The 25,064-nt window shown below is 34.7% G+C and overlaps 2 protein-coding genes across 2 annotated transcripts in view; both read left to right on the forward strand.

The window, feature by feature from the left end:
- The first annotated feature begins 742 nt into the window (after positions 1-742).
- LOC123551264 (uncharacterized) lies at positions 743-6,266 on the forward strand. The gene has a single exon (XM_053540806.1). The coding sequence runs from the start codon at positions 950-952 to the stop codon at positions 2,642-2,644; it is 1,695 nt and encodes a 564-aa protein (XP_053396781.1). The 5' UTR covers positions 743-949; the 3' UTR covers positions 2,645-6,266.
- Positions 6,267-9,521: 3,255 nt separating this feature from the next.
- Positions 9,522-25,064, forward strand: part of LOC123551273 (beta-parvin-like) — a 113,827-nt gene continuing 98,284 nt past the window's right edge. The window contains exons 1-2 of the mRNA XM_045340080.2: positions 9,522-9,663; positions 21,255-21,344. Of these exons, the coding sequence (XP_045196015.1) occupies positions 9,561-9,663; positions 21,255-21,344 (193 nt within the window). The 5' untranslated portion in view covers positions 9,522-9,560. The remainder of the gene's footprint in view (positions 9,664-21,254; positions 21,345-25,064) is intronic.

Genomic DNA, 25,064 nt, shown 5'->3' on the forward strand with positions numbered 1-25,064 from the left:
ATTTTATACAAAAGGAAGGTAATTCCAAAATTTCGTAAAAGTATAAAAATATACACTTTCAATAGAGTTCTGTGTAATGGGTCTTTTTGTTTATTTATTTTATTTTTTTGATGGGTTTAACATCACACCGACACAATTATAGGTTATATGGCGACTTTCCAGCTTTGATGGTGGAGGAAAACCCCAGGTGCCCTTCCGTGCATTATTTCATCACAAGCGGGCACCTGGGTAGAACCACCGACCTTCCGCAAGTCAGCTGGATGGCTTTCTAACATGCAGAATTCAATGCTCCGAGTGAGGCTCGAACATGGGTCTTTTTGTTCCTTAAATAGGCATCTGTTACTTAAATATTTTATCTTTAGATATTTACTTTCAATGTATAAATTTCTCATCAATTGTATTTTGCTTTACTAAATGTATAAATTAAGTTTGAATATAGAGCTACATTCATAGTTAAATGTCATGCAGTAATAGTTGATTGTTAAAAAAACAGTAAGTTTTTTTTTAGTGGTAGACTAAGTACACATTTACACTGTGAATCTATACATGTATACAGTGTGTACTATTTTAAACTAATGCATTGTACTGTAAATACACATAAACTTGTTAATTTTATGTTTACATAAACTATATGAAGTAATTGCTCATGTTTTTAAATATTAAATTTGGAACTAATATACCTTTAAATAAATCTCTAACAGAATATATGAAAACTGAAAAATGATATAAAAGGTTGCTTGTATGTAACTGAGCACCTTTTAAATATTTATAAACATGTTATCATATTTCAACGGGAAATATTTATTTTACATGTCGTGACATGGCAATTATATTTTAGTTTACATACTGACAAACATTTACCGGTATATTAAACAGACTAACTGGAGATATAATCGATTCTTCCTGGTTTCTTTAAAATTTTACAGTGTCAAGCAGTTATTTATGAGAAATGGATATGTATAAGTTATTCAAGGACAATATTGGGAAGTCCTCTGCCGAAGACAGTGAATTGTTTTGTCAGCCTTGTTGCAGTGACGGAGATTGGGTGGTTGCCATAGGATATTGTCATAACTGTGAGGAACATTTCTGCTCTGGATGCTTAAAAGTCCATCGTAAACAGGCTATGAGTAGAAATCATAAAATTTTAGAAGGTGAAAAGATGCCTAAAACGCAGATTGCATCAATGACATTGGATGCTTGTTCCGACTTGTGTGTGATACATACAAATGAAATAGTAAAATACTATTGCTCAGATCACGATTTGGTAGGTTGCGTCGATTGTATGGTGTTAGAACATAAGGCATGTAAAGTAGAGCTAATAAAAGATATATCAACTACCTACTTTGATGGTCCAGAGCACAAAAAGCTTCAAATTAAAGTCGGCAATTTCCTAAAAACTTTAGAACAAGTAAATGAGGAGATTGTCATTAACGAGAAAATCATGCAAGAAGTATACACTAAAGCTGTTGATGATGTTAAAGCATTCCGAAAAGAAATTGCCGATTACTTAGACAAAGCCGAGAAAGATATTATGTCCAAATTGAATGATAGAAGGATCACAGATGAAAGTGTTATGTCAAAATTGAGAAAAGATAGAGTCTCGATAAAAGAGCGTATACAAAATTTGCAAGGAAAACTAAAACTCCAAAAAAATCAAGCAAATGAATTGTTTGTAGCAGCAAAATATCTAAACGAGAAAGTGACTTCTATTGACGCCAGTATTACACAAATGCTTACTGACAGCCGCATCAAGTCTTACAGGTTTTACCGCTCTTCAGAAATCAGTGAAATTGTCACCTCCATGCCAAAGCTAGGTGAACTGTTGCAGAATATAGCAGAAACAGAACCACAATGTGAAATTGAAATAAAAGCATTAGATGATACGTTTGATTGCTATATAGAAACATGTGTTCTGATTTCAGAAAGGCAGCTAATATTAATAGATTCTGATAACAAATGTGTGAAATTAGTTAATGTTGAAAAACAGCTGTTATCAGAAAAGTACAAATTGCGTAGCAAGCCGCATGGTGTAGCAGCTGTAAGTCAGAATCTTATTGCCGTGACACTTCCGGATGAACAGAAGTTACAGTTTCTTACCATTACACATAATGAAAAGCTCACTGGAAGCCATGAAATTAGACTAAGTGACACTTGTAGAAGTATCGATTGCAAAAAAGATAAATTAATTTTAGCGTATGAAGATCATGTGGAAATCCGGAACATTACTGGACAGTTAATAAAAACATTGTCAATTTCAGACAGCAAGGAAAGCATAGCATTCGCAGCAGACGCAAAGACATTTTATGTTTCTAACAGTCCTTTGATACTTGCTCCGTCTGTATATAAATATGATTTTGAAGGCAATGTCATTGCTTCATACGAGGGCAATTATTTGTCTGGTATTGCTGGGCTCCATATAACGAAAGATGGTACAGTGCTGGTAGGTAACTGGCAGAGAAATGGAAGTATTCTCATGCTTTCACCAGAGTGCAGGAAGATATGTGAAATTATGAAACATAGTCAACACGTCAGTTATCCATGTAGCATTTCATACTGTGATGAAACTAGAATGCTTTTTATATGTAACTATGAACTCAATATGGATCCTAAACTGAAAAATGTTTTGAAAATATTTCAGATGTAAAATTTAAAGGAAATTTTACCACATAAGATTTTCATAAACCATTCTAACATATTCTGATGAATTTTTGCTCGCCATTGACTGTTAGGTAGGGTTTCACTCCATAAAGATTCATAATATATATGTTCTATTTATAGGGAATCCCATTGTTCATACTAAAAGTTTAACTTTCTAAGCAGGGTTCACTACACACAGGTTAACACTAAATCAGGCCAGACAGTATTTTATTTTTTTACAAATGTAAAACAACATGACAGGCAGTTTAAATTTATTTTTTTCTTATAAAGAAAATATTAATAAATTATCAGAAACATGCTTAAATACAATGTGATATAACAAAAATAGATTGACAATCAATGGCATAAAATGTCAGTTAATGAAAATGACGTAAATGAAGTTACCAGAGCGATATTTTTTGCATACAATTACACAAATAAAAACTTTGTTTTCCCAATATTCTGAACTATGGGCTGCTTCAAAATTGCACAATATCAGAGTAATTGCAAAATTTCAGATAAAAGCAGGTAGATTTTTTTCAAAATTAAAAAAAAAACAGTTTCAGCAATAATGAATAAAACTGAGAACAATGTAATTCAGAATGATTAAAGTTATAAAATACTCTTATGCAGTTAGTAAAATGTATAATGGGTAAAATCATGGCATTAGATACTGTCAAATCATACGTTTAGTGTAGACTTTACCCTGCTAAATTTCTAAAATGGACTGGTCAATCATTCAATTTGGGCAGATCCACTTATTATTTGAAGGAGTGTTCACTGAAATTTTACTGACTGAATAGCTAACAGTGCAGACCAAGATCAGCCTGCACGGATTTTGGTCTGCAGTCGTAAAAAAGGCAAATTCACTTGCTGCCAGCAGGCAAATGGTTAATGCCAAAACTGGTGATTTTATAGCGATATAAATTCTTTGATTTTAACTTTGAAAATAAAATGAATAGGAATTTTATTTTTTCTTTGGGATCAGCTTCCATAGATTGACCCATCCTCCAAAATTAGTACTTCATAAATGTTGGATTTTAGATGTATCTGACAGATTCCACCAAAACAATCACTTTGAAAATAAGCAGTACTGTAATATCATTCACTTTTGTGGGCCTGAAATTTCGTGGTTTTGGCAAAAAATGGCCTTTTCAAAGGGATATAAATTCGAGGATTTCTAATTTTGTACAAAAGAGGAATTATGGGAAATTTCTTGTTCATTTCAATTTAATTTCGTGGATGAACTAAACCAAGCGATCCATGAAAAAAAACTGTCCCCTTCTTCTCAAGCAAATAAATGACTTCACAGTAAAATTATGGTTTTCGTAATTCACCGAATTTTGTCTTCTAAATTTTGTGATATTTTGAGGTACATCTACAGATATGCTGCTTTAAATGTATTTTTTTTGCAGTGACAGATATGCTGCTTTAAATGTATTTTTTTTGCAGTGTTTAGAAATAATGAACTGGTAATAATGAAATTAAAAATTTTCAATAGAAACTGAAGAAAAACAAAAATTGCAAATTACAAAACAAGAGCTGTCCGTATGACAGCCAAGCTTGACTGATCGAAATATTGTCCCAGAAGCAGGAAAATATTACCCAAAAAGGTTAAATATCAAAAGAGTTTTAAGTTCAAAAGGGGGAATAATTTGACCAAAATGCATATCAGTTATGGGACTTGCTGCTATCAACTAGTTTTATAACCCCGAAGGCACATGTGAAGTTCCAATTCAATATCTGCATTAGTTTTGGAGATAGAAACTTGCATGTAAAACTTTAACCAGAATTTTTAAAGTCCAAAAGGGGGCATAATTTGCCCAAAATACATGCCAGAGTTATGGGATTTGATCCAGTGAGGTTAGTAATTGATCTAGAAAAAGAAAAAATAAGTTTCAAATCTATATGCCTTTTAGTAATAGCTGTATGTACTTGCACGCAAAACTTTAACCAGAATTTGCTAAGTCCAAAAGGGGATATAATTTGGCCAAAATGAAGGTCAGAGTTATGGGACTTGCTGCTATCAACTAGTTTTATAACCCCGAAGACACATGTGAAGTTTCAAATCAATATCTGCATTAGTTTTGGAGATAATAACTTGCATGTAAAACTTTAACCAAAATTTTCTAAGTCTAAAAGGGGGCATAATTTGCTCAAAATACATGTCAGAGTTATGGGACTTGACCCAGTGAGGTTGGTAATTGATCTAGAAACAGAAAAAATAAGTTTCAAATTAATATGCCTTTTAGAAATAGCTGTATGTACATGCATGCAAAACTTTAACCAGAATTTTCTAAGTCCAAAAGGGGGGCATAATTTGGCCAAAATGAAGGTCAGAGTTGTGGGACTTGCTGCTATCAACTAGATTTATAACCCCGAAGACACATGTGAAGTTTCAAATCAATATCTGCATTAGTTTTGGAGATAGTAACTTGCATGTAAAACTTTAACCAAAATTTTCTAAGTCTAAAAGAAGGCATAATTTGCTCAAAATACATGTCAGAGTTATGGGTCTTGACCCAGTGAGGTTGGTAATTGATCTAGAAAAAGAAAAAATAAGTTTCAAATCTATATGCCTTTTAGAAATAGCTGTATGTACTTGCACGCAAAACTTTAACCAGAATTTTCTAAGTCCAAAAGGGGGCATAATTTGGCCAAAATGAAAGTCAGAGTTATGGGACTTGCTGCTATCAACTAGTTTTATAACCCCGAAGACACATGTGAAGTTTCAAATCAATATCTGCATTAGTTTTGGAGATAGTAACTTGCATGTAAAACTTTAACCAAAATTTTCTAAGTCCAAAAGGGGGCATAATTTGCTCAAAATACATGTCAGAGATATGGGACTTGACCCAGAGAGGTTGGTAATTGACCTAGAAAAAGAAAAAATAAGTTTCAAAGCTATTTGCCTTTAATTGATGGCTGTATGTAATTGCATGCAAAAACTTAACCAAGGTGTGATGCCGACGCCGACGCCAGGGTGAGTAGAATAGCTAGACTATTCTTCGAATAGTCGAGCTAATAAATCCAACACTGCAGATTAAAGAATTTCTCCAACTAAAGTTGTCACAGGAGTGACGAATTATACCCCCACAATATGGCCTTGTCACAGAACTAAGCCAATGTCAAAGCCGAACTTGCTTGACCTACTGACCACAAAATCAATAGAGGTCATCTGCTAGTCATGATTAACCTCCCTATAAAGTTTCATGATCCTCCGCCCAAGCGTTCTCAAGTTATTGTCTGTAAAAGGTTTAAATGACCTTTGACCTTTGGAACTCAAAATCAATATGGGTCATCTGCTTGATATGACCAACCTCCAGATTAAGTTTCCTGATCCTAGTCCCAAGCATTCTCAAGTTATTGTCCGAAAACTGTTTAAATGTTCCGTTTCACTGACCTTGACCTGTTGTGACCTACTGACCTCAAAATCATTAGGGGTCATCTGCTAGTCATAACCAACCTCCCTATCAATTTTCATGATCCTTGGCCCAAGCATTCTCAAGTTATCATCTGGAAACTGTTTAACTGTTCCAAGTCACTGCGACCTTGACCTTTGGCCTACTGACCTCAAAGTAAAACTTGACCTGTATTTCATCATGTTACACCTGTGTACCAAAATTTATGATCCTTTTGTCATATTGAAAGATGCTTCAATATCTAAGCAAGTAACTTGCAAAATACATGTCTACGCTGAACATTGTGACTGAACATAAGCTCCACCATTTCCATTTACAACATGTTTTACATTCACATTTTCATAGCATACCGGTATCCTTTCAATAGCCGTAACGTACTAAAACGTATTAGCCTTTGGTGGCCCATTCACGCTTCCGTAGAATCAACATTTATAATACGAAATTAATTTTGAAAATATTTCTAAAATGCCTAGGTCTGAAGCTCTCAAATAAAAAATATCTGACATCCGAGGCATAAACTGACATTTTAAGACAACATCAAAAAGGACCCTATGAACGATTTACCGAAGTTCCAAAAATCTCCATACATTGTATACTCATTACGGACCCCTGTGGGAATTGTGTTTTTTTCCGAGTGCAAATAATAATCTTAATACACTCACATATTTTCATTGCAATATAGAAACAAATAGTAAAATGACTAAGGCTTGTAATACTATAACCAGTCCTCTCTTGTCATATCTTAGTGATATATTACCCGTATAATCAAGTCGAAGTATCGTTAGATGTAAGATTTAGTAATTTGTTCATTACAAATAATGTTCACTAACAGTATGAGCGCACGTGGAATGTTCTACAAATGAGTAAATATCAATGTATGCAAGGTAAGTCGAAAAAAAATCTGTTAACTGGGCTCCTGAACAGTGTCATGACAACAAGCCCCTACGACTTCTACAAACAAACCAGTTTTATGATCGGGGTGTCATTGTAAACCTAAAGTGACGACCTTTCCACCAGTATATTACATTTGGCATTTGAATACAGATAAGCGATAATAAAACCACAACAAATTTTGCTAAGAACGAATCAAATGTCAGTTGGACAGATGTGCAAGTATCTTTTGTCATATTGAAAAATGCTTCAATATCTAAGCAAGTAACTTGCAAAATACATGTCTACGCTGAACATTGTGACTGAACATAAGCTCCACCATTTCCATTTACAACATGTTTTACATTCACATTTTCATAGCATATCCTTTCAATAGCCGTAACGTACTAAAACGTATTAGCCTCTGATGGCCCATTCACGCTTCCGTAGAATCAACATTTATAACACGAAATTAATTTTGAAAATATTTCTCAAATGTCTAGGTCTGAAGCTCTTAAATACGAAAATATCTGACATCTGAGGCATAAACTGACATTTTAAGACAACATCAAAAAGGACCCTAAGAACGGTTTGCCGAAGTTCCAAAAATCTCCATACATTGTATATCCGTTACGGCCCCAGTGGGAATTGTGTTTTTTTTTCCGAGTGCAAATAATAATCTTAATACACACATATATTTTAGCTGCAATATAGAAACAAATACTAAAATGACTAAGGCTTGTTATACCATAACCAGTTTTCTCTTGCGATATCTTAGTGGTATATTACCCGTATAATCAAGTCATAGTATCGTTAGATGCAAGATTTAGTAATTTGTTCATTACCAATAATGTTCACTAACAGTATGAGCGCACGTGGAATGTTCTGTTCTATAGTAAATATCAATGTATGCAAGGTAAGTCGAAAAAATCTGTTAACTGGACTCCTGAACAGTGTCATGACAACAAGCCCCTACGACTTCTACAAACAAACCAGTTTTATGATCAGGGTGTCATTGTAAACCTAAAGTGACGACCTTTCCACCAGTATATTACATTTGGCATTTTAATACAGATAAGCGATAATAAAACGGCAACAAAATTTGCTAAGAACGAATCAAATGTCAGTTGGACAGATGTGCAAGAATCTTTTGTCATATTGAAAGATGCTTGAATATCTAAGCAAGTAACTTGCAAAATACATGTCTACGCTGAACATTGTGACTGAACATAAGCTCCACCATTTCCATTTACAACATGTTTTACATTCACATTTTCATAGCATATCCTTTCAATAGCCGTAACGTACTATAAAGTATTAGCCTCTGATGGCCCATTCACGCTTCCGTAGAATCAACATTTATAACACGAAATTAAGTTTGAAAATATTTCTAAAATGTCTAGGTCTGAAGCTCTCAAATACGAAAATATCTGACATCCGAGGCATAAACTGACATTTTAAGACAACATCAAATAGGAACCTATGAACGATTTTGCCGAAGTTCCAAAAATCTCCATACATTGTATACTCATTACGGACCCCTATGGGAACTGTGTTTTTCCGAGTGCATATAATAGTTTTAATACACTCATATATTTTCATCGCGGTTCCACGGATGGGCGTACACACATATGTGGAAGGCAGCATACCTTTCTTTAATTCAGTTCTCATCACGTGCATTGACGAAACTCAGAAAATAACTGTTTCAAATTTAATTTAACAAGAAGAACGAGGAGTGAGAACTATGTTTCACTGTTTGCCCATGTGTTTTTAAATAGGATAATAGCGAGGAAGTAAACTGTATCCAGCACCATCACATTCAAATTGAACTTTATTGAAATGTAAATTTTTAAGACTTAATGTATAAATTTGATATACCATTTGTAGGAAAACAAGAAGTAGGCCTACAAGTCAAGCTCTATTGTTCAACCATATGGCCGTGGATTGGTATAGATCTACTTGTATATTAAATCTTACATCTTTTCTGCAAGTCCACAGGTTAGGATTTTATGTAAAAAAATATGTTTTCGTGGTATTAAATATGTTCATATATTCGCGGACATATGTTGAAAATTCGTGGAAAAATATAGTATTATCCCAACAATGTTTCTGGCAAGTTATGTGCTATGAATAGCAAACCATATTGTACATAGTTATGCAATGGAACCAGTTAACATGTGTATTTTCTGGGTGTAATGCACGCATTCGTGTCGATCATTGTTTTGCAATTCACTTTGTTTTATTCCTTGTTTGTGGCATTTCTTCATTAAACTTAATGACAAACACATTAGCCTTATCGGGAGGGCTTCTGTGGATGACTTTTAACCACAGCTAAAAATAAACAAATATCAGAAAATAAGGTGAAACAAAGAAGTATAAAATATATATTTTTATAGCTCTTTGGGTGAAGCTTTCGCTTTCAAACATTTTCACTATTTTTACGTTTAATACCTAACTTTAATCTCTCGCTTCAAACGTTATCGAGCCCTGGATGTATAACATAAATAAATACTTGCATTGTCACAGTTTAAATCGCTGTAGCAAAGAGAGAGGGGAAAAAATGTATAATATTAGTGGTATTAAACCGTAAGAAACATTTTATCACGAAGTGCTATTCTTACATCCGAAAAAATGGCAACTTCTCCAAATACTACATTAACTTCGCCAAAGAAGAAAGATGAGTCAATTCTCGAAAAGATTGGCACTCTAGGAAGGAAGAAGAAGGTTAAAGAAGGTATATTACCCAGACGTTTTTGTTTTATTTAGCTTCTTTTTGGAGATATTTGATTTCCAAATTTGGGCATTATGATTAATTTTGTGGGTGGGGCAAAAATGTAAACAATTTTTCCATCATAAATGTGTAGATGGATTTTTTTTGCAGAATAAATCTATCTGTCTATCAGATATATTAATGCAGTTATATTTCCCAAATTTTAAGTGGTAATATGAAATTAGGCGCTGCCTATCTGACGGGAAAACCTAGTGATAGTGATACGGATTCTTTCTTTTTTTCTGCATTAAATTGTTCTTTCTTATATTTTCTGTTTGGCTTTCAGTTTTAACAGTAAGCCTGATGGTTTTGCTATTGTTATAAAAATAAGAAGGGGAAATGTTTTAAAAAGTTTTGTTTAAATGAACATAGATCTAATCATTTCTTCAAATGTATCAAGACTAGATAGACAATGGAAAATAGTGTTCATGAGTTCATTAGTTGTACTGATGATAAAATAGAGAAAATGGAAACTTCACATGTAGCTCAACACGACAAAAACGAAACTGTTGCATAAACCCGGACAGATAACGAGGGATTTTTTACCTGTCACTTTTTTATATCTGCAAATTGTTATCATTTATTGGTATCAAAATAATGCTTTTGCTGAAAACTTTACATAATTCAAATTTATATTTAGTAAGCAAATTTTAACTCACACGAAGTGAGCGCCGGAAAGGGGTATGTAAAATGGGGGCTGTACGAACATTGATAAATTCGAACACTTTGTCATTTACAAAATTTTCCTCATAGTATTATATATGGTGCAACAGTCATTCAAAAGTGACCCAATATCAGGCCTTTATGTGTTGTCAGTGAGCATGCGTAAAACACACTCTTCCTCAGTAGTTTTGGATAAATATTTTAATGCAAGTCATTTATTTATACATAATATTACCAATTTTGTTTCTGTTTACAACGATCATGTCTTTGCTATCAATTTGTTTCTCTAGCTCTGATAAAAATTTCTGAATCCGGGCATGCACATATTCTTTTTAGTTCATTTGTTACAAACAAATAGTTTCTAAAAACGACAAAACAATCCAAAAAATAAAACAAAACAATTTACACATTATGCCTGTGTAACATCACATTCAATATCATCTTGTTCTGATATTCTTTTGTAGTATAGATACCGGAACTTACATAATCCTGCTATCCTAAACACGGACTATTTTAATTCTTTTAAATGCCATTATTGTCAAATGACACTCTTTTAGGACAAATTGTGTTCCACCACAACAGTCTGGGACCTTTTTTTGAATATGATTAAGGTTAATTTCTTAGCTTGATAGGGATCGTAGTGAGCCTCTAAAGTTTATAGCCAACATTTTTTTCCAAGTGTAATTTTACTAAAACTCTAATGAATTGACTTTTAGAAAGTAGTTGCAATGTATGTGAAAGACTGTGGAAGGGAGGGGAGATAAGCAATATCGATATATGTTTTTCCATGTCTTCGAATATTTTGTTCAAAATTTACAGACAGAACATTTGTTAACTATACTTATTATTGATTTGTGTTCCAGTAATTAAAAAAAGTGTGATAAATATCAAGAAAAAAATTAAATTGGGCCTAAGCTAAAAAAAAAAAAAAAAAAATTCAAGCAATCTACGAGAATCGAACTCGGACCTCGCGCATGGAAAATATGTGCGCTAACCACTGGACCATAGAGACTTTTGACGTAAATGTGTGATAAAATTATGTATATAAATAAAAATTTTAGGACAGCGTGTCTATATTCGTTTTACATTGACCTTTTTGAAATTATTGGCTTTTCTACAATCAAAGAAATAAATAAACAACGGTTTTGTTATTCAAACAATGCAGTAATGTAGCTTACTGTAAGTTACATCATAATTCATTATTGGAAACAAAAAGCGGGCCGCTTGAATCATCCATAAACTCGTTTCATGAAGAAAACCGAATAACACCGATTTCTATTGGTACCGCGAATTTTCAACTCGATAGAATAATTTGTTTTAATAATGCGGCGCCCGATCGTTCATAAGAAATTTTATTTTATCAAATATCGTCCTGAAAATTATTTATTGCGCAAGCACGGCAGCAGGTCCGGTAGAATTATGGGAGAACAACAACAACAAAACCGGTGAAGGTATAGAACTTATTCCCAAGTTGAACGGTATATAGGTTTACTTTGACATATATACACGTACACATTATCTATAGACGGAAAAACCTTCGGTTTTCCCGTATAAACACTAAATATTTAAAGAAGATATTACATGAGTGTCTTTTCATATTGAATTTATAAATTTAAACAAGTTGAAAAAAAAAAAGAAAAAATGCAAGGCTTTTTATCAATTTTATTCAACTCGTTCAATAAATTCAATGTAGAAAGTCACAATTTTATCACATGTTAGCTTTTTCTGTCAGAACATCAAAAATTACTTTTACTATATAAACAAGTCAATTTTATTAACGTCTCCAGCTGTAAGCCAGATTGAGCACATCTCACCTTCAATACACCTGCCCTTTTTAACCATTCTCTTTCTTGCTTTTTACTACTACTTTTTTTACTCGTTTAACATTCTTGCTAATTGACGAGCAAAGTCTAGGTCCCCAGCAGGGGTTTGACTATATGGAAGATAGATAGATAGTCTCCTACATTGTAAACGACGTTGACATCAAAGCTTTATTACACTAGTGACTTAGTCTAGTGTATTATCATTTTATGTAATGGCTTTATTACACTCCCGCGACTTCAAACATATGTGATAAAATTCAGGGTTTCCGCTGCAGTTCGCCAAAGTCGCCAATGGCGAAAATAATAAAAAATTGGCGAAAAAAGGTTTTGCTGTAAATGTATTTTTTTATAATGTGTATTTCTCTGTCTAATTACTCTCTGTCTTGCCTAAAAAATCAGTATTACCCGTGTAGTAAACAAATGATGAAAGTCGTCGATGTTTCACAGACTGAATTAAAAGACACTGATAGCTGATTTATACATGTTTTAACAAGTGGAATCACGAAAGTAGTGTCAAAGTAGCCATTTCTAAGTTATATTTTGTAGCAAAACTTCGGAATGAACAACTGCCGGGACATCCGCGATAAATTCCAATAATTTTTAATAATCATGATCGTAGATTGATTTTGGCAAATTCCAATGAAAAACTGCGATAAACAAGCAGAAATCAATGGTAAAAATTAACTCTGGCCATAGAAAATAAGTTATAAATTTTCATTTTATAAATAATGCTAGTCTTGATTGCCTTTTTTTCGTTTGTCACACATTTTTGCGACCCCAATTTCCGATTAATTTTGGTCTTTCAGAGGAGACCTACCGATGCAATTTTATTTTTAGCTCATCTGATTTTTTGAAAAAAAATGATGAGTTATTGTCATCACTTGAGCGGTTGTCGGCGTCGGCGTTGCCTGGTTAAGTTTTATGTTTAGGTCAGCTTTTCTCCTAAACTATCAAAGCTATTGCTTTGAAACTTGGAATACTTGTTCACCATCATAAGCTGACCCTGTATAGCAAGAAACATAACTCCATCTTGCTTTTTGCAAGATTTATGGCCCCTTTTGTACTTAGAAAATGTCAGATTTCTTGGTTAAGTTTTATGTTTAGGTCAACTTTTCTCCTAAACTATCAAAGCTTTTGCTTTGAAACTTGGAATACTTGTTCACCATTATAAGCAGACCCTGTACATCAAGAAACATAACTCCATCTTGCTTTTTGCAAGAATTATTGCCTCTTTTGGACTTAGAAAATCAGTTTTCTTGGTTAAGTTTTATGTTTAGGTCAGCTTTTATCCTAAACTATCAAAGCTATTCCTTTAAAACTTGCAACACTTGTTCACCATCATAAGCTGACCCTGTACAGCAAGAAACATAACTCCATCCTGCTTTTTGCAAGATTTATGGCCCCTTTTGGACTTAGAAAATATCAGATTTCTTGGTTAAGTTTTATGTTTAGGTCAACTTTTTCTCTTAAACTATCAAAGCTATTGCTTTAAAACTTGCAACTCTTGTTCACCATCATAAGTTGACCCTGTACAGCAAGCAACATAACTCCATCCTGCTTTTTGCAATAATTATTGCCCCTTTTGGACTTAGAAAAATCATTTTCTTGGTTGAATATTATGTTTAAGTCAACTTTTCTCATAAACTATCAAAGCTATTGCTTTAAAACTTGCAACAGTTTTTCACCATCATAAGTGGACACTGTACATCAAGAAACATAACTCTATCCTGCTTTTTGCAAGAGTGATGGCCCTTTTTAGACTTAGAAAATCATGGGTAGGACAATATTTCTATTATGCAAAAAAAATCAGATGAGCGTCAGCACCCGCAAGGCGGTGCTCTTGTTTAAATTTTTGCTGAGAAGTAACCTGCCATTTTGGCAAAGAAATAATAATATTTTCTCAAAATTTAGACCCAAGAAACACACCAGATGCCACCATTCCATACCTGTATTTTATAATTTTTTCCAGGGGGAAAACCCTTTGCCCACCCCCCCCCCCCCACCCCTACTCATAAAGAGGGTACTAACCCCTCCTTTACCTCAAATTTTGGACCTTAAAATGCACCAGAGGCCACTATTTCATGCCTGTATTTCAAAATGTCCCAGGGGGAAAGCTCCCTGACCCCCCCCCCCCCCACCCCCTCATCAAAAGGGTACTAACCTCTCCATTATCTCAAAATTTTGAACATAAAAATGCACCAGAGACCTTCATTTCATGCCTGTATTTCAAAAATTTCCAAGGGGAGAGCCCCCTACCCCCTCCCCCCCAACCATCCCCCAATAAGAGTTTTACAATCAAATAATGAAAAAACTGTAAAAATGACAAATAGTTGCGACATGCACAGTGTGTTGGAGAATACACTCACTGGATGCCCCCTCCCCCTATGTGTCGTTGACTTCGATATTTTGTGGCGGAAAAAAAATTGGGGCCAGTGGAAACCCTGAAATTGGAATTGTCAAGCCATCTGGTAACTGGATGCCTACTAGCCTAGACTGTGTTTTAGCCGTCTGGTAACTGGATTTTCTAGCCAACAGGTTATCGATTTCTTAATGAATAAGTAATGATTAAATCATTTAATATAACTTTACCTGTTACTTAAGATATCAATACTTATGTGTAAACAAAATTTTGTGTGAATATATACCAAAGTATATTTTTAATTGTCTTGAATAGATAATAGATTATTGCATTTTCAGCTGATAAAATGAAACTTTGCCAAAATCAAAAATGGTCAATTGAATAGAAGAGGATGGTTGTGTCATTGACATCATGTTGTTAGAGAGCGTTTTATTTAAATCATTACACTATGGGAAGTTACTCAGCATTATACTTGGAGCACAGGGAAGGGGCTCATATTTTTATGCTATGTACTACTAAAAAATTTATTTTATAATAGTATATATAGCATAAAAATATGAGCCCCTTCCCTTTGACTTGGAGAATATGCCAAAATTGAAGTTTGTACATGTACACTTGCAGCCTCTTCATCAGTTCATGCATGATTTTACTTTCAAAACATTTAAAGACTTACTTAAATACTAGACTGGCCCCATAAATAACTTCAAAATAACAGAATATTCTGAATAAGTCTTTAAGGACGAAGTGTTTCAGTTATCTCCAGCAATTTCAGCTTGCCAAAGGAAGTGGTAAAACCAGAAATAAAGTTACATGAATTCCTTTGAAATAACTATTATTCTTCTAACAATGTATATAGGCTTACTTATGGTGCACTAGTCCATTTTATATATCCCTGTATTAAAATACTCAGCAGGGTATCTGTATTCAAGCAAGGAATACAGGCTTTTTCATCTAATTAATTTTACAGGGGGGCAGTGTTCCAGCTAGGATTTGAAAAGGGCAGGGTGAAAGTTTAAAAAAATGGCAAGCGGGGGAGGGTGTGGGAGGAGGGGGTATCCCTCTCCTACTAGGCTACTAGTGGGGTTTGGGGATCACGCCCTACCCCCTCCCCCAAACAAATTTTAGAATAATTGGACATCAAATAAAGCATCTGGTGTGATTCCTAGCAGCAAATATTGTTTTTCTGATTTTTTTCGGCGACGCCGTCTAAATTCGTTTTCGTTTTCCTATGCCACGTGACTTCAGTTTGCCAATCAAACTACTTGATAATGCATTATAGATAATTTATCAAAACGGAAGATTTATGCAACGCTCTGCCTGATTGGACGAGAGTGTCAATTTCTTTCACTCTGTTGACTGTGCTACGCTGAGTGAAATGTAGACAAAGCGTTTATCCTAAACGACGCTGCTCACAGTTTTAAAGCTAACTTTGGCTCAGTATATTTAGCAAGAATATTGATATATCTCAAAATAATAAGTAAGTTTAATAAATATGATAAAAACCTGTTCAAATACCAACATATATCAAATTAAAGAAAGAGCTGAATACGGTCTACGTATCACATGAATAAGGGTGTGATAAGAGTCTTTTATGTAGAGAAGTGCTTTTTAAAAGATTTTCCTTGTTACAGTTGTCGTCTGTATATGAAAAGGTTTCTTGCTTTTGTGACTTATTCAGTTTGCATATTAAAATGAGTACTTGTTTGCTTTGATATATTTGTTACAAATTATTTAACTGATTTCTTTTATATGAATATCTTTTTTAGTATTGTATGCAAGTATTGAACTCAGTTGAAATCTGTTTCATTATATATATGCTATATAATGACTGAATCTCATTTTACACTGAAATGAAGGTACGTTGCATACAGTTTATCTATGTGATATAACTACGGTCAAACTTTGCTTATGCGGTCAAAATTTGCTTATGAAACAGAAATCATTATAAGGTCCTCTTCCAGATTTATTTATATAGGAACTTGGACCCTATTAGAGACCACTATAGCTAAAAGTAGATATGCTTTCTTCGCATTAACCACTAAAATGTAATGGACTTTTATCAAACTCGATGTGTAACAATATCGTAAGGTCTCCTGCTATTTTGTTACAAGTGGGGATAGGGACCAATTTAGCTAAAAACATAAACACGTTTAATGACCTCTTCTCATGAACCGCTTCATGAATCTTCATCGAACTACTGCTGTAATTATTCGTCTAAGGATAAACGAAACAAAATTGCAACCCTACGAAACCTTTGCGAAAAATTAAAAGAGAACCATTTAAATTGTTAAAGTGCGGTGTTTAGTTTTGCAATTTGAAAAATGTTAGATGAAAGATGAATGTTAGATGAAAAATTTATAAACTTCTTTCCTTATTACAATTCGCCGACCATCATTTTTAAAGATATTTCTTGTTATTAAATATATACATGTATATAGATACAAGTTAATGATGCTGGAAAACTACACTGTGACTGATTGGCCAGGCGGTATTTTTAACAAAATGAGGAGGAAAAGTTTATATCAAGTAGCAGAGATAACAAGGTCAAATAAGCCAACAGTGGGTACTGCTACTGTAAAATCATTTAATTTTATGTGTGCAAAAAAAGCCCAGCTATTTCTTGAGAACGTGAATCCAGGAGACTTGAAATTTAACAGATGAAATTATTGGAATTTTTGCTCTTTTTTCTGGTATTTAATTTTATGGATTGACTGGGCCGTGAAATCAATGACAGTAAGTCCTCCCACAAAAATTAATGATTTTTCAGTATTCTCAAAGGAAACAAATTTTAACATTTAAGATGTTATTGACATTTACAAGATTATTAAATTTCCTGCTGATTGTTTGATGGGACATTAAATGGACTTTCTAATCATTTGTCATACTAGAACATGACATGTTTGTAAACAAATTTGTTATTTTAAAAGCAGTCAAATTTATGTGTAGGCCAATATATCAAATACACATAGAGTGGAATGGTTTTTAGCTTGATTATTCGAAGAATAGTCTAGCTATTCTAATCACACTGGCGTCGGCATCACACCTTGGTTGAAGTTTTGCATGCAAGTACATATGGCTATCATTTAAAGGCATATAGCTTTGAAACTTATTTTTTTCTTTTTCTAGGTCAGTTACCAACCTCACTGGGTCAAGTCCTGTAACTCTGACATGTATTTTGGGCAAATTACGCCCCCTTTTGGACGTAGAAAATCCTGGTTAAAGTTTTACATGCAAGTTCCTATCTCCAAAACTAATGCAGATATTGAATTGAAACTTCACTTGTCTTCGGAGTTATGAAACTAGTTGATCGCATCAAGTCACATAACTCTGACTTGCATTTTGGCCAAATTATGCCCACTTCTGGACTTAGAAAATCCAGGTTGCAAGTACATATGGCTTATAATCATTTAAAGGCATATAGCTTTGAAACTTATTTTTTCTTCTTCTAGGTCTATATCCAACCTCACTGGGTCAAGTCCCATAACTCTGAAATGTATTTTGGCCCAATTTTATCCCCTTTTGGACTTAGAAATCCTGGTTAAGTTTTACATGCAAGTTACTATCTCCAGAACTAATGCAGATATTGTATTGAAACTTCACATCTGTCTTCGGGGTTATGATGCTAGTTGATTTCATTAAGTCCAATAACTCTGACATGCATTTTGGCCAAATTATGCTGGTTCCTGGTTAAAGTCTAGTTCAGTTTTTTTACCAGTGTTTTAAAAAGATGACCTGTTCCCTTAGCTGTGGGAATTGTAGCAGTATTTTGGTGAAACATGGGAAAAGACACTTACTCCTTTACAATATGATCTTAATCATCAAATTAGCTGTCTTTATGCATAGAAAGATCTGCTAAAAGAAATGACTTAGAAAAGAAGGATTATCTTAAGATAAGATATTTCTGACAGGACACAGTCTAGAAGATCCAGGGCTCAAACTAGGCAATGCAGGGCTTAAAATAAATGCTCTTGGGGCTCAAGCTAGGTACTTTAGGGGTCAAGTTATGTATTTCAGGATTCAAGCCAGGTATTTCATGGCTCAAGCTAGGTACTTCAAGACTCAAACTAGGTACTTCAGGGCTCAAGTTAGGTACTTCAGGGTTGGATCTAGGTATTCAGGGCTCAGGCCAGGTTCTTCAGGCCTCAGGTTAGTATACTGAGTGTTAAGCTAGATCCAAATCGTGGGGTGAAGTCTCGTCTGCATCCAGATGATTAAAAAAATAAGTGGCTAGGCTTTAGGGAGGATTTGTGTAACTGGTGTTTCTTTCAGTTTTAAAGTCTAAATTGCTTACATGTACCTGTACCTAACAAACAAATGTATATTAATTTCCTACTCTGTAACTGAAATGAAGAAAGTCCTATTGGCAACCAACTTTTGTTCATGAAAAATAGCCAAAACTGATACAGACCTTTCCATTCAGTTTTTATAGTAATACAAACAACCACATTTTTTAATTTACATATTTTCTTGATGCATCGGCTCTCCCTGGCTTTGATTTAACATTTTTACAACCAGATTTTATGAATATTTGTTCTTTATTATCAAAAGCAAATAATATTTACTAATATTCATGGGGGACTAATTTTCGTGAATTTCGTGAATGAGTCAATCCACGTAATTGAATCCCAACTAACAAGTAATTAAAAATTCCCTTAATTTTATGTTCAGAAGTTGAAATCCATGAATTCATATCCCCATGAAATTTCATGCCCACATAATTAAATGATTTTACAGTATTAAACTTGACATAACATGGAAATTCAAAACCAGTATAAACAAAACTCTCTTTTAGTGAACTTTTCGGAATTTCCAAGTATCAAACTCCAATTTCAGGGAGCATGCATTGTATCTTTTAACATGTTAGAATTTCTCAATCTGCATAAATACTTGGTCAGCTTGGGTGCTGCAACCTTCACCATCCCAGTGTGCAGCGTATGTTATCTGTGATAATGTGGTAGCTAACTTGTGTCTGAAATCAATGATTCATTTGGAGAGCTGGCAGTTACTTGTGGAGAACAGGCATGAAGTCGAGGAACACTGGTCATACATGTAACGGAAATACTTCTAAAAAATAGGAGTTGAACCTAAAACAAAAAAAAATCAGGTCAGCTCCCAAGAACTGATATAAAATCAATACTATATTTTGTTGTAAACTTGTGTCTGATATTTTGTACATGCATTGTCTTCTTGCATAAAATCATACCTTAATTTTTAGCTTGACTATTCAAAGAATAGTCTAGCTATTCTACTCACCCTGGCGTCGGCGTCGGCGTCACACCTTGGTTAAGTTTTTGCATGCAAGTACATACAGCCATCAATGAAAGGCATATAGCTTTGAAACTTATTTCTTCTTTTTCTAGGTCAATTACCACCCTCTCTGGGTCAAGTCCCATAACTTTGTCATGTATTTTGAGCAAATTATGCCCCCATTTGGACTTAGAAAATTTTGGTTATAAAAGTTTTACATGCAAGTTACTAATATCTCCAAAACTAATGCAGATATTGATTTGAAACTTCACATGTGTCTTCGGGGTTATAAAACTAGTTGATAGCAGCAAGTCCCATAACTCTGACTTTCATTTTGGCCTAATTATGCCCCCTTTTGGACTTAGAAATTCTGGTTAAAGTTTTGCGTGCAAGTACATACAACTATTTCTAAAGGCATTTTAGATTTGAAACTTATTTTTTCTTTTTCTAGATCAATTACCAACCTCACTGGGTCAAGACCCATAACTCTGACATGTATTTTGAGCAAATTATGCCCCTTTTAGATTTTAGAAAATTTTGGTTAAAGTTTTACATGCAAGTTTCTATCTCCAAAACTAATGCAGATATTGATTTGAAACTTCACATGTGTCTTCGGGGTTATAAAACTAGTTGATAGGATCAAGTCCCATAACTCTGACCTTCATTTTGGCCAAATTATGCCCCCTTTTGGACTTAGAAAATTCTGGTTAAAGTTTTGCAAGTACATACAACTATTTCTAAAAGGCATATAGATTTAAAACTTATTTTTAATTTTTCTAGATCAATTACCAACCTCACTGGGTCAAGTCCCATAACTCTGACATGTTTTTTGAGCAAATTATGCCCCCTTTTAGACTTAGAAAATTTTGGTTAAAGTTTTACATGCAAGTTATTATCTCCAAAACTAGTGCAGATATTGATTTGAAACTTCACATGTGTCTTCGGGGTTATAAAACTAGTTGATAGGATCAAGTCCCATAACTCTGACCTTCATTTTGGCCAAATTATGCCCCCTTTTGGACTTAGCAAATTCTGGTTAAAGTTTTGCGTGCAAGTACATACAGCTATTACTAAAAGGCATACAGATTTGAAACTTATTTTTTCTTTTTCTAGATCAATTACTAACCTCACTGGATCAAGTCCCATAACTCTGGCATGTATTTTGGGCAAATTATGCCCCCTTTTGGACTTTGAAAATTCTGGTTAAAGTTTTACATGCAAGTTTCTATCTCCAAAACTAATGCAGATATTGAATTGAAACTTCCCATGTGCCTTCGGGGTTATAAAACAAGTTGATAGCAGCAAGTCCCATAACTGATATGCATTTTGGTCAAATTATTCCCCCTTTTGAACTTAAAACTCTTTTGATATTTAACTTTTTTGGGTAATATTTTCCTGCTTCTGGGTCAATATTTCGAATAGTCGAGCTTGGCTGTCTTATGGACAGCTCTTGTTAATTTCAGCGATTGAGCTACAAGAAGAGGGTAAAAATGCCATAGAATCACCAACAAGTCCAACAACAGCAAATGTAGGACCAGAGGGGTACTTCCTAGGTGAGTTAGTTCTGCTGGATTTTAAAACAGCCCCAAGACAAAATCTTTCGGCTCAAATTAACCTTTACTCTGCTATATATTTTCAAAATGGGATTCATTTTGAGCAGTACCACTTATTATTCAAAGGGGTGTTCACTGATAATTTACTGACTGAGTAGCTAACAGTGCAAACCATGATTAGGCTGATCTCTTGGTCTGCACTAGCAGCAAAGGCGAAATCACTTGCCTCCAGCAGGCTAAAGATTAACCAAGGTGGGCAACTTTATTTAAATTTGCACTTCATCATTTTAGAAATTGATAATTATTATCTGAAAAGTTGAATTTTTATGCCCCCCTTCAAAGAAGGAAGGGTATATTGTTTTGCAGATGTCTGTCTGTCGGTTTGTCGGTCGGTCGGTCTGTATGTAGACCAATCCGTTTCCGGATGATAACTCAAGAACGCTTGGGCCTAGGATCATGAAAGTTGATAGGAAGGTTGGTCATCACCTCGATGACCCCTATCGATTATGAGATCTGTATATCAAAGGTCAAGGTCACAGTGACCCTGAACAGTTGAACGGTTTCCGGATGATAACTCAAGAATGCTTAGGCCTATGATCATGAAATTTGATAGGGAGGTTGGTCATGACCAGCAGATAACCCCTATTGATTTTGAGGTCAGTATGTCAAAGTTCAAGGTCACAGTGACCCGGAACAGTTAAATGGTTTCCAGACGATAACTCAATATTGCTTGGGCCTAGGATCGTGAAAGTTGATAGGGAGGTTGGTCAAAGTTCAAGGTCAGATTGGCCAGGAACAGTTAAACGGTTTCTGGACAATAACTTGAGAACATTTGGGCCAAGGGTCATGAAAGATGATAGAGAGGTTCATCATGACCAGCGGATGACCCCTATTGATTTTAAGGTCAGTAGGTCAAAGGTCAAGGTTACAGTGACACGGAACATTTTAACCGTTTCCAGACAATAACTTGAGAACGCTTGGGCCTAGGATCATAAAACTTGATAGGGAGGTTGATCATGACCTGTAGATGACCCCTATAGATTTTGAGGTCTGTAAGGCTAAAGATGAAGGTCACATTGACCAGGAACAGTTAAACCCTTTCCAGACGATACCTTGAGAATGCTTGGGCCTAGGATCATTAAACTTAATAGGGAGGTTGATCATCACCAGCAGATGACCCCTGTTGATTTTGAGGTCAATAGGTCAAAGGTCAATGTCACATTGAACCAGAACAGTAGAACTTTTGTTTACAGTGAGCAAATAATTTCTGTTCATTGTGCAATTACTGAATGCATCAAGGGGGGCATTTTGTGTTCGACGAGCTCTTGTTATACCCCAGTCTCTGAAAGAGCGGGACATATTACAGCGGCGGGCGGGCAGTCGGCATCCAAAGCATGTCCGCTCTCTGAGTCGAATAGTTTTCAACCGATCTTCACCAAACTTGCTGACAATGTTTGTGGGCATAATATCTTGGCCAAGTTAGATATGCAGCCAAATCATCCCAGGCACTCTTGGATTATGGCCCTTGAATCACTCAGAAAACAGCGAATTTAGCCTTGTCCGCTCTCTAAGTCAAACAGCTTTGATCTGATCTTCACCAAACTTGCTGACAAGGTTTATTGGCATAATATCTCGTCTAAGTTTGATAACCAGCCAAATTGCCTTAGGCATTCTTAGATTATGGCCCTTGAATTACTCGAAAAACTGCAAATTTAGCCTTGTCCACTCTCTTAGTCAAACAGTTCTCATCCGATCATCTCCCAACTTGCTGACAATGTTTGTGGGCATAATATCTCAGCCAAGTTCGATGACAGATGTATTTTGTAACAGTCTGGCACTCTTGTTAAATTTATTTTAATATTTTCTGATTTTAGAGTGTGTTTTTTTTTCTCAAGAAAATCAAGGAGGGGATTTTTTCCACCTTTGTAATATAGAGCTGGTAGGATTTTGTCCTACAAATGACATTCATTGTGGTGCTTTTTCTTAGACTTTGTCCACCCATGTTTTTGTAACTGATATATTCATACAAGTACATTATAATCATAAATCATGATGGATGTTTTGTAATGTGAAAACTGAATAATATGGTTTTATTGACAAACAATATCTGCCAATATAATAATGCTTGCAAAAAATGGTATATGATTTTATCATAAATGTTCAATCACTATATGATTGTAACATAATGGGATAAAATGAATAAATTGTGTTTCATCAGTAGTACATCAGTATGCGTTTTAAATTTGGAAAAGAAAATTTCCCTTTTATGTTTATATTTCTGAATTGTATACAATATTTAATGACGCCTCTGCAAGGTTAAAGCATGTCAATTCATCTTTATTTTATGGATTTGTCATTGAAAATGGATTGTTGTGTCTATTTCAAGTGTTAAATTGAATGGCCAGTGTCTTTAATGTGAATGCACTCCTTTTATATTTACATTTATTACAATTTGAGTAAATTGGTAGGTATTAATGATGTAAGTCATATGAGCCGCACCATGAGAAAACCAACATAATGGCTTTGCGACCAGCATGGATCCAGACCAGCCTGCGCATCCACGCAGTCTGGTCAGGATCCATGCTTTTCGCTTTCAAAGTCTATTGTAATTAGAGAAACCATTAGCAAACAGCATGGATCCTGACCAGACTGTGCAGATGCGCAGGCTGGTCTGGATCCATGCTGGTCGCAAAGCCACTATGTTGGTTTTCTCATGGCACGGCTCTTTGCCATTAAAGGTTAGTCCTTCTTAAACAAAACTTAATTTCAAGTACATGGTGACCCCTTAGTACAGAATTTGAGAAAGCATTGTTTAAAGGTGTGAGACCGCATGCATATAGTACTATAGCATACTAATAATTATTTAAGTAAAGTATATTATTTGTTCATATGTAAATTATTTAATTAAGATATTCATACAGTCATCATGAGTTATGGTTCATTTTTTTCCCTTAAAAAGCACCTTGATGCAGTTAGAATACGTCCATCAGTAACAAATTTAAAAATGCATCATCAGATGCTATTTCAGGAAACACTAAGATTTATCCTCGTTCATTTATCCGTCAGCATTAAAGGCCTATAAGTTTATGTTGCATTTAAATAAAAAAGTTTTTGACCTTGAGGGATGTTGTTCAGCATGTGAAGTTGTACCGAGTTTTATTTTGGTTTACCCCACACCCACTCGCCATGGACATACATCTAATTTCAAGAAAAAAAGAAAATATAAAAAAGTGAAAATTATTGAAACCTGCTAACACCTTTAACACCTTTATGCAAAAACTGGTTGATTGTATATAGAAATCTGCATTTTTATATGCCCGTTTGAAAAACGGGACGTATTATGGGAACGCCCCTGGCGGGCGGGCGGGCTGCGTCCACAGACTTTGTCTGGAGCATATCTTCTACATGTATGGAGGGATTTTGATGAAACTTGGCACAGTTGTTCACCATCATGAGACGGAATGTCATGCGCAAGAACCAGGTCCCTAGGTCTAAGGTCAAGGTCACACTTAGAGGTCAAAGGTCAAATTCAAGAATGACTTTGTCCGGAGCATATCTTCTTCATGCATGGAGGGATTTTGATGAAAGTTGGCACAGTTGTTCATCATCATGAGACGGAGTGTCATGCGCAAGAACCAGGTCCCTAGGTCTAAGGTCAAGGTTACACTTAGAGGTCAAAGGACACAAGAAAGAAAACTTTGTCTGGAGCATGTCTTCTTC

This window comes from Mercenaria mercenaria, chromosome 4 (assembly GCF_021730395.1).
Source record: "Mercenaria mercenaria strain notata chromosome 4, MADL_Memer_1, whole genome shotgun sequence".
Lineage (NCBI taxonomy): Eukaryota > Metazoa > Mollusca > Bivalvia > Venerida > Veneridae > Mercenaria > Mercenaria mercenaria.

What these genes read in the sequence shown, in the direction of transcription:
- LOC123551264 (XM_053540806.1), top strand. Translation starts at nt 950, where the DNA reads ATGGATATGTATAAGTTATTCAAGGACAATATTGGGAAGTCCTCTGCC.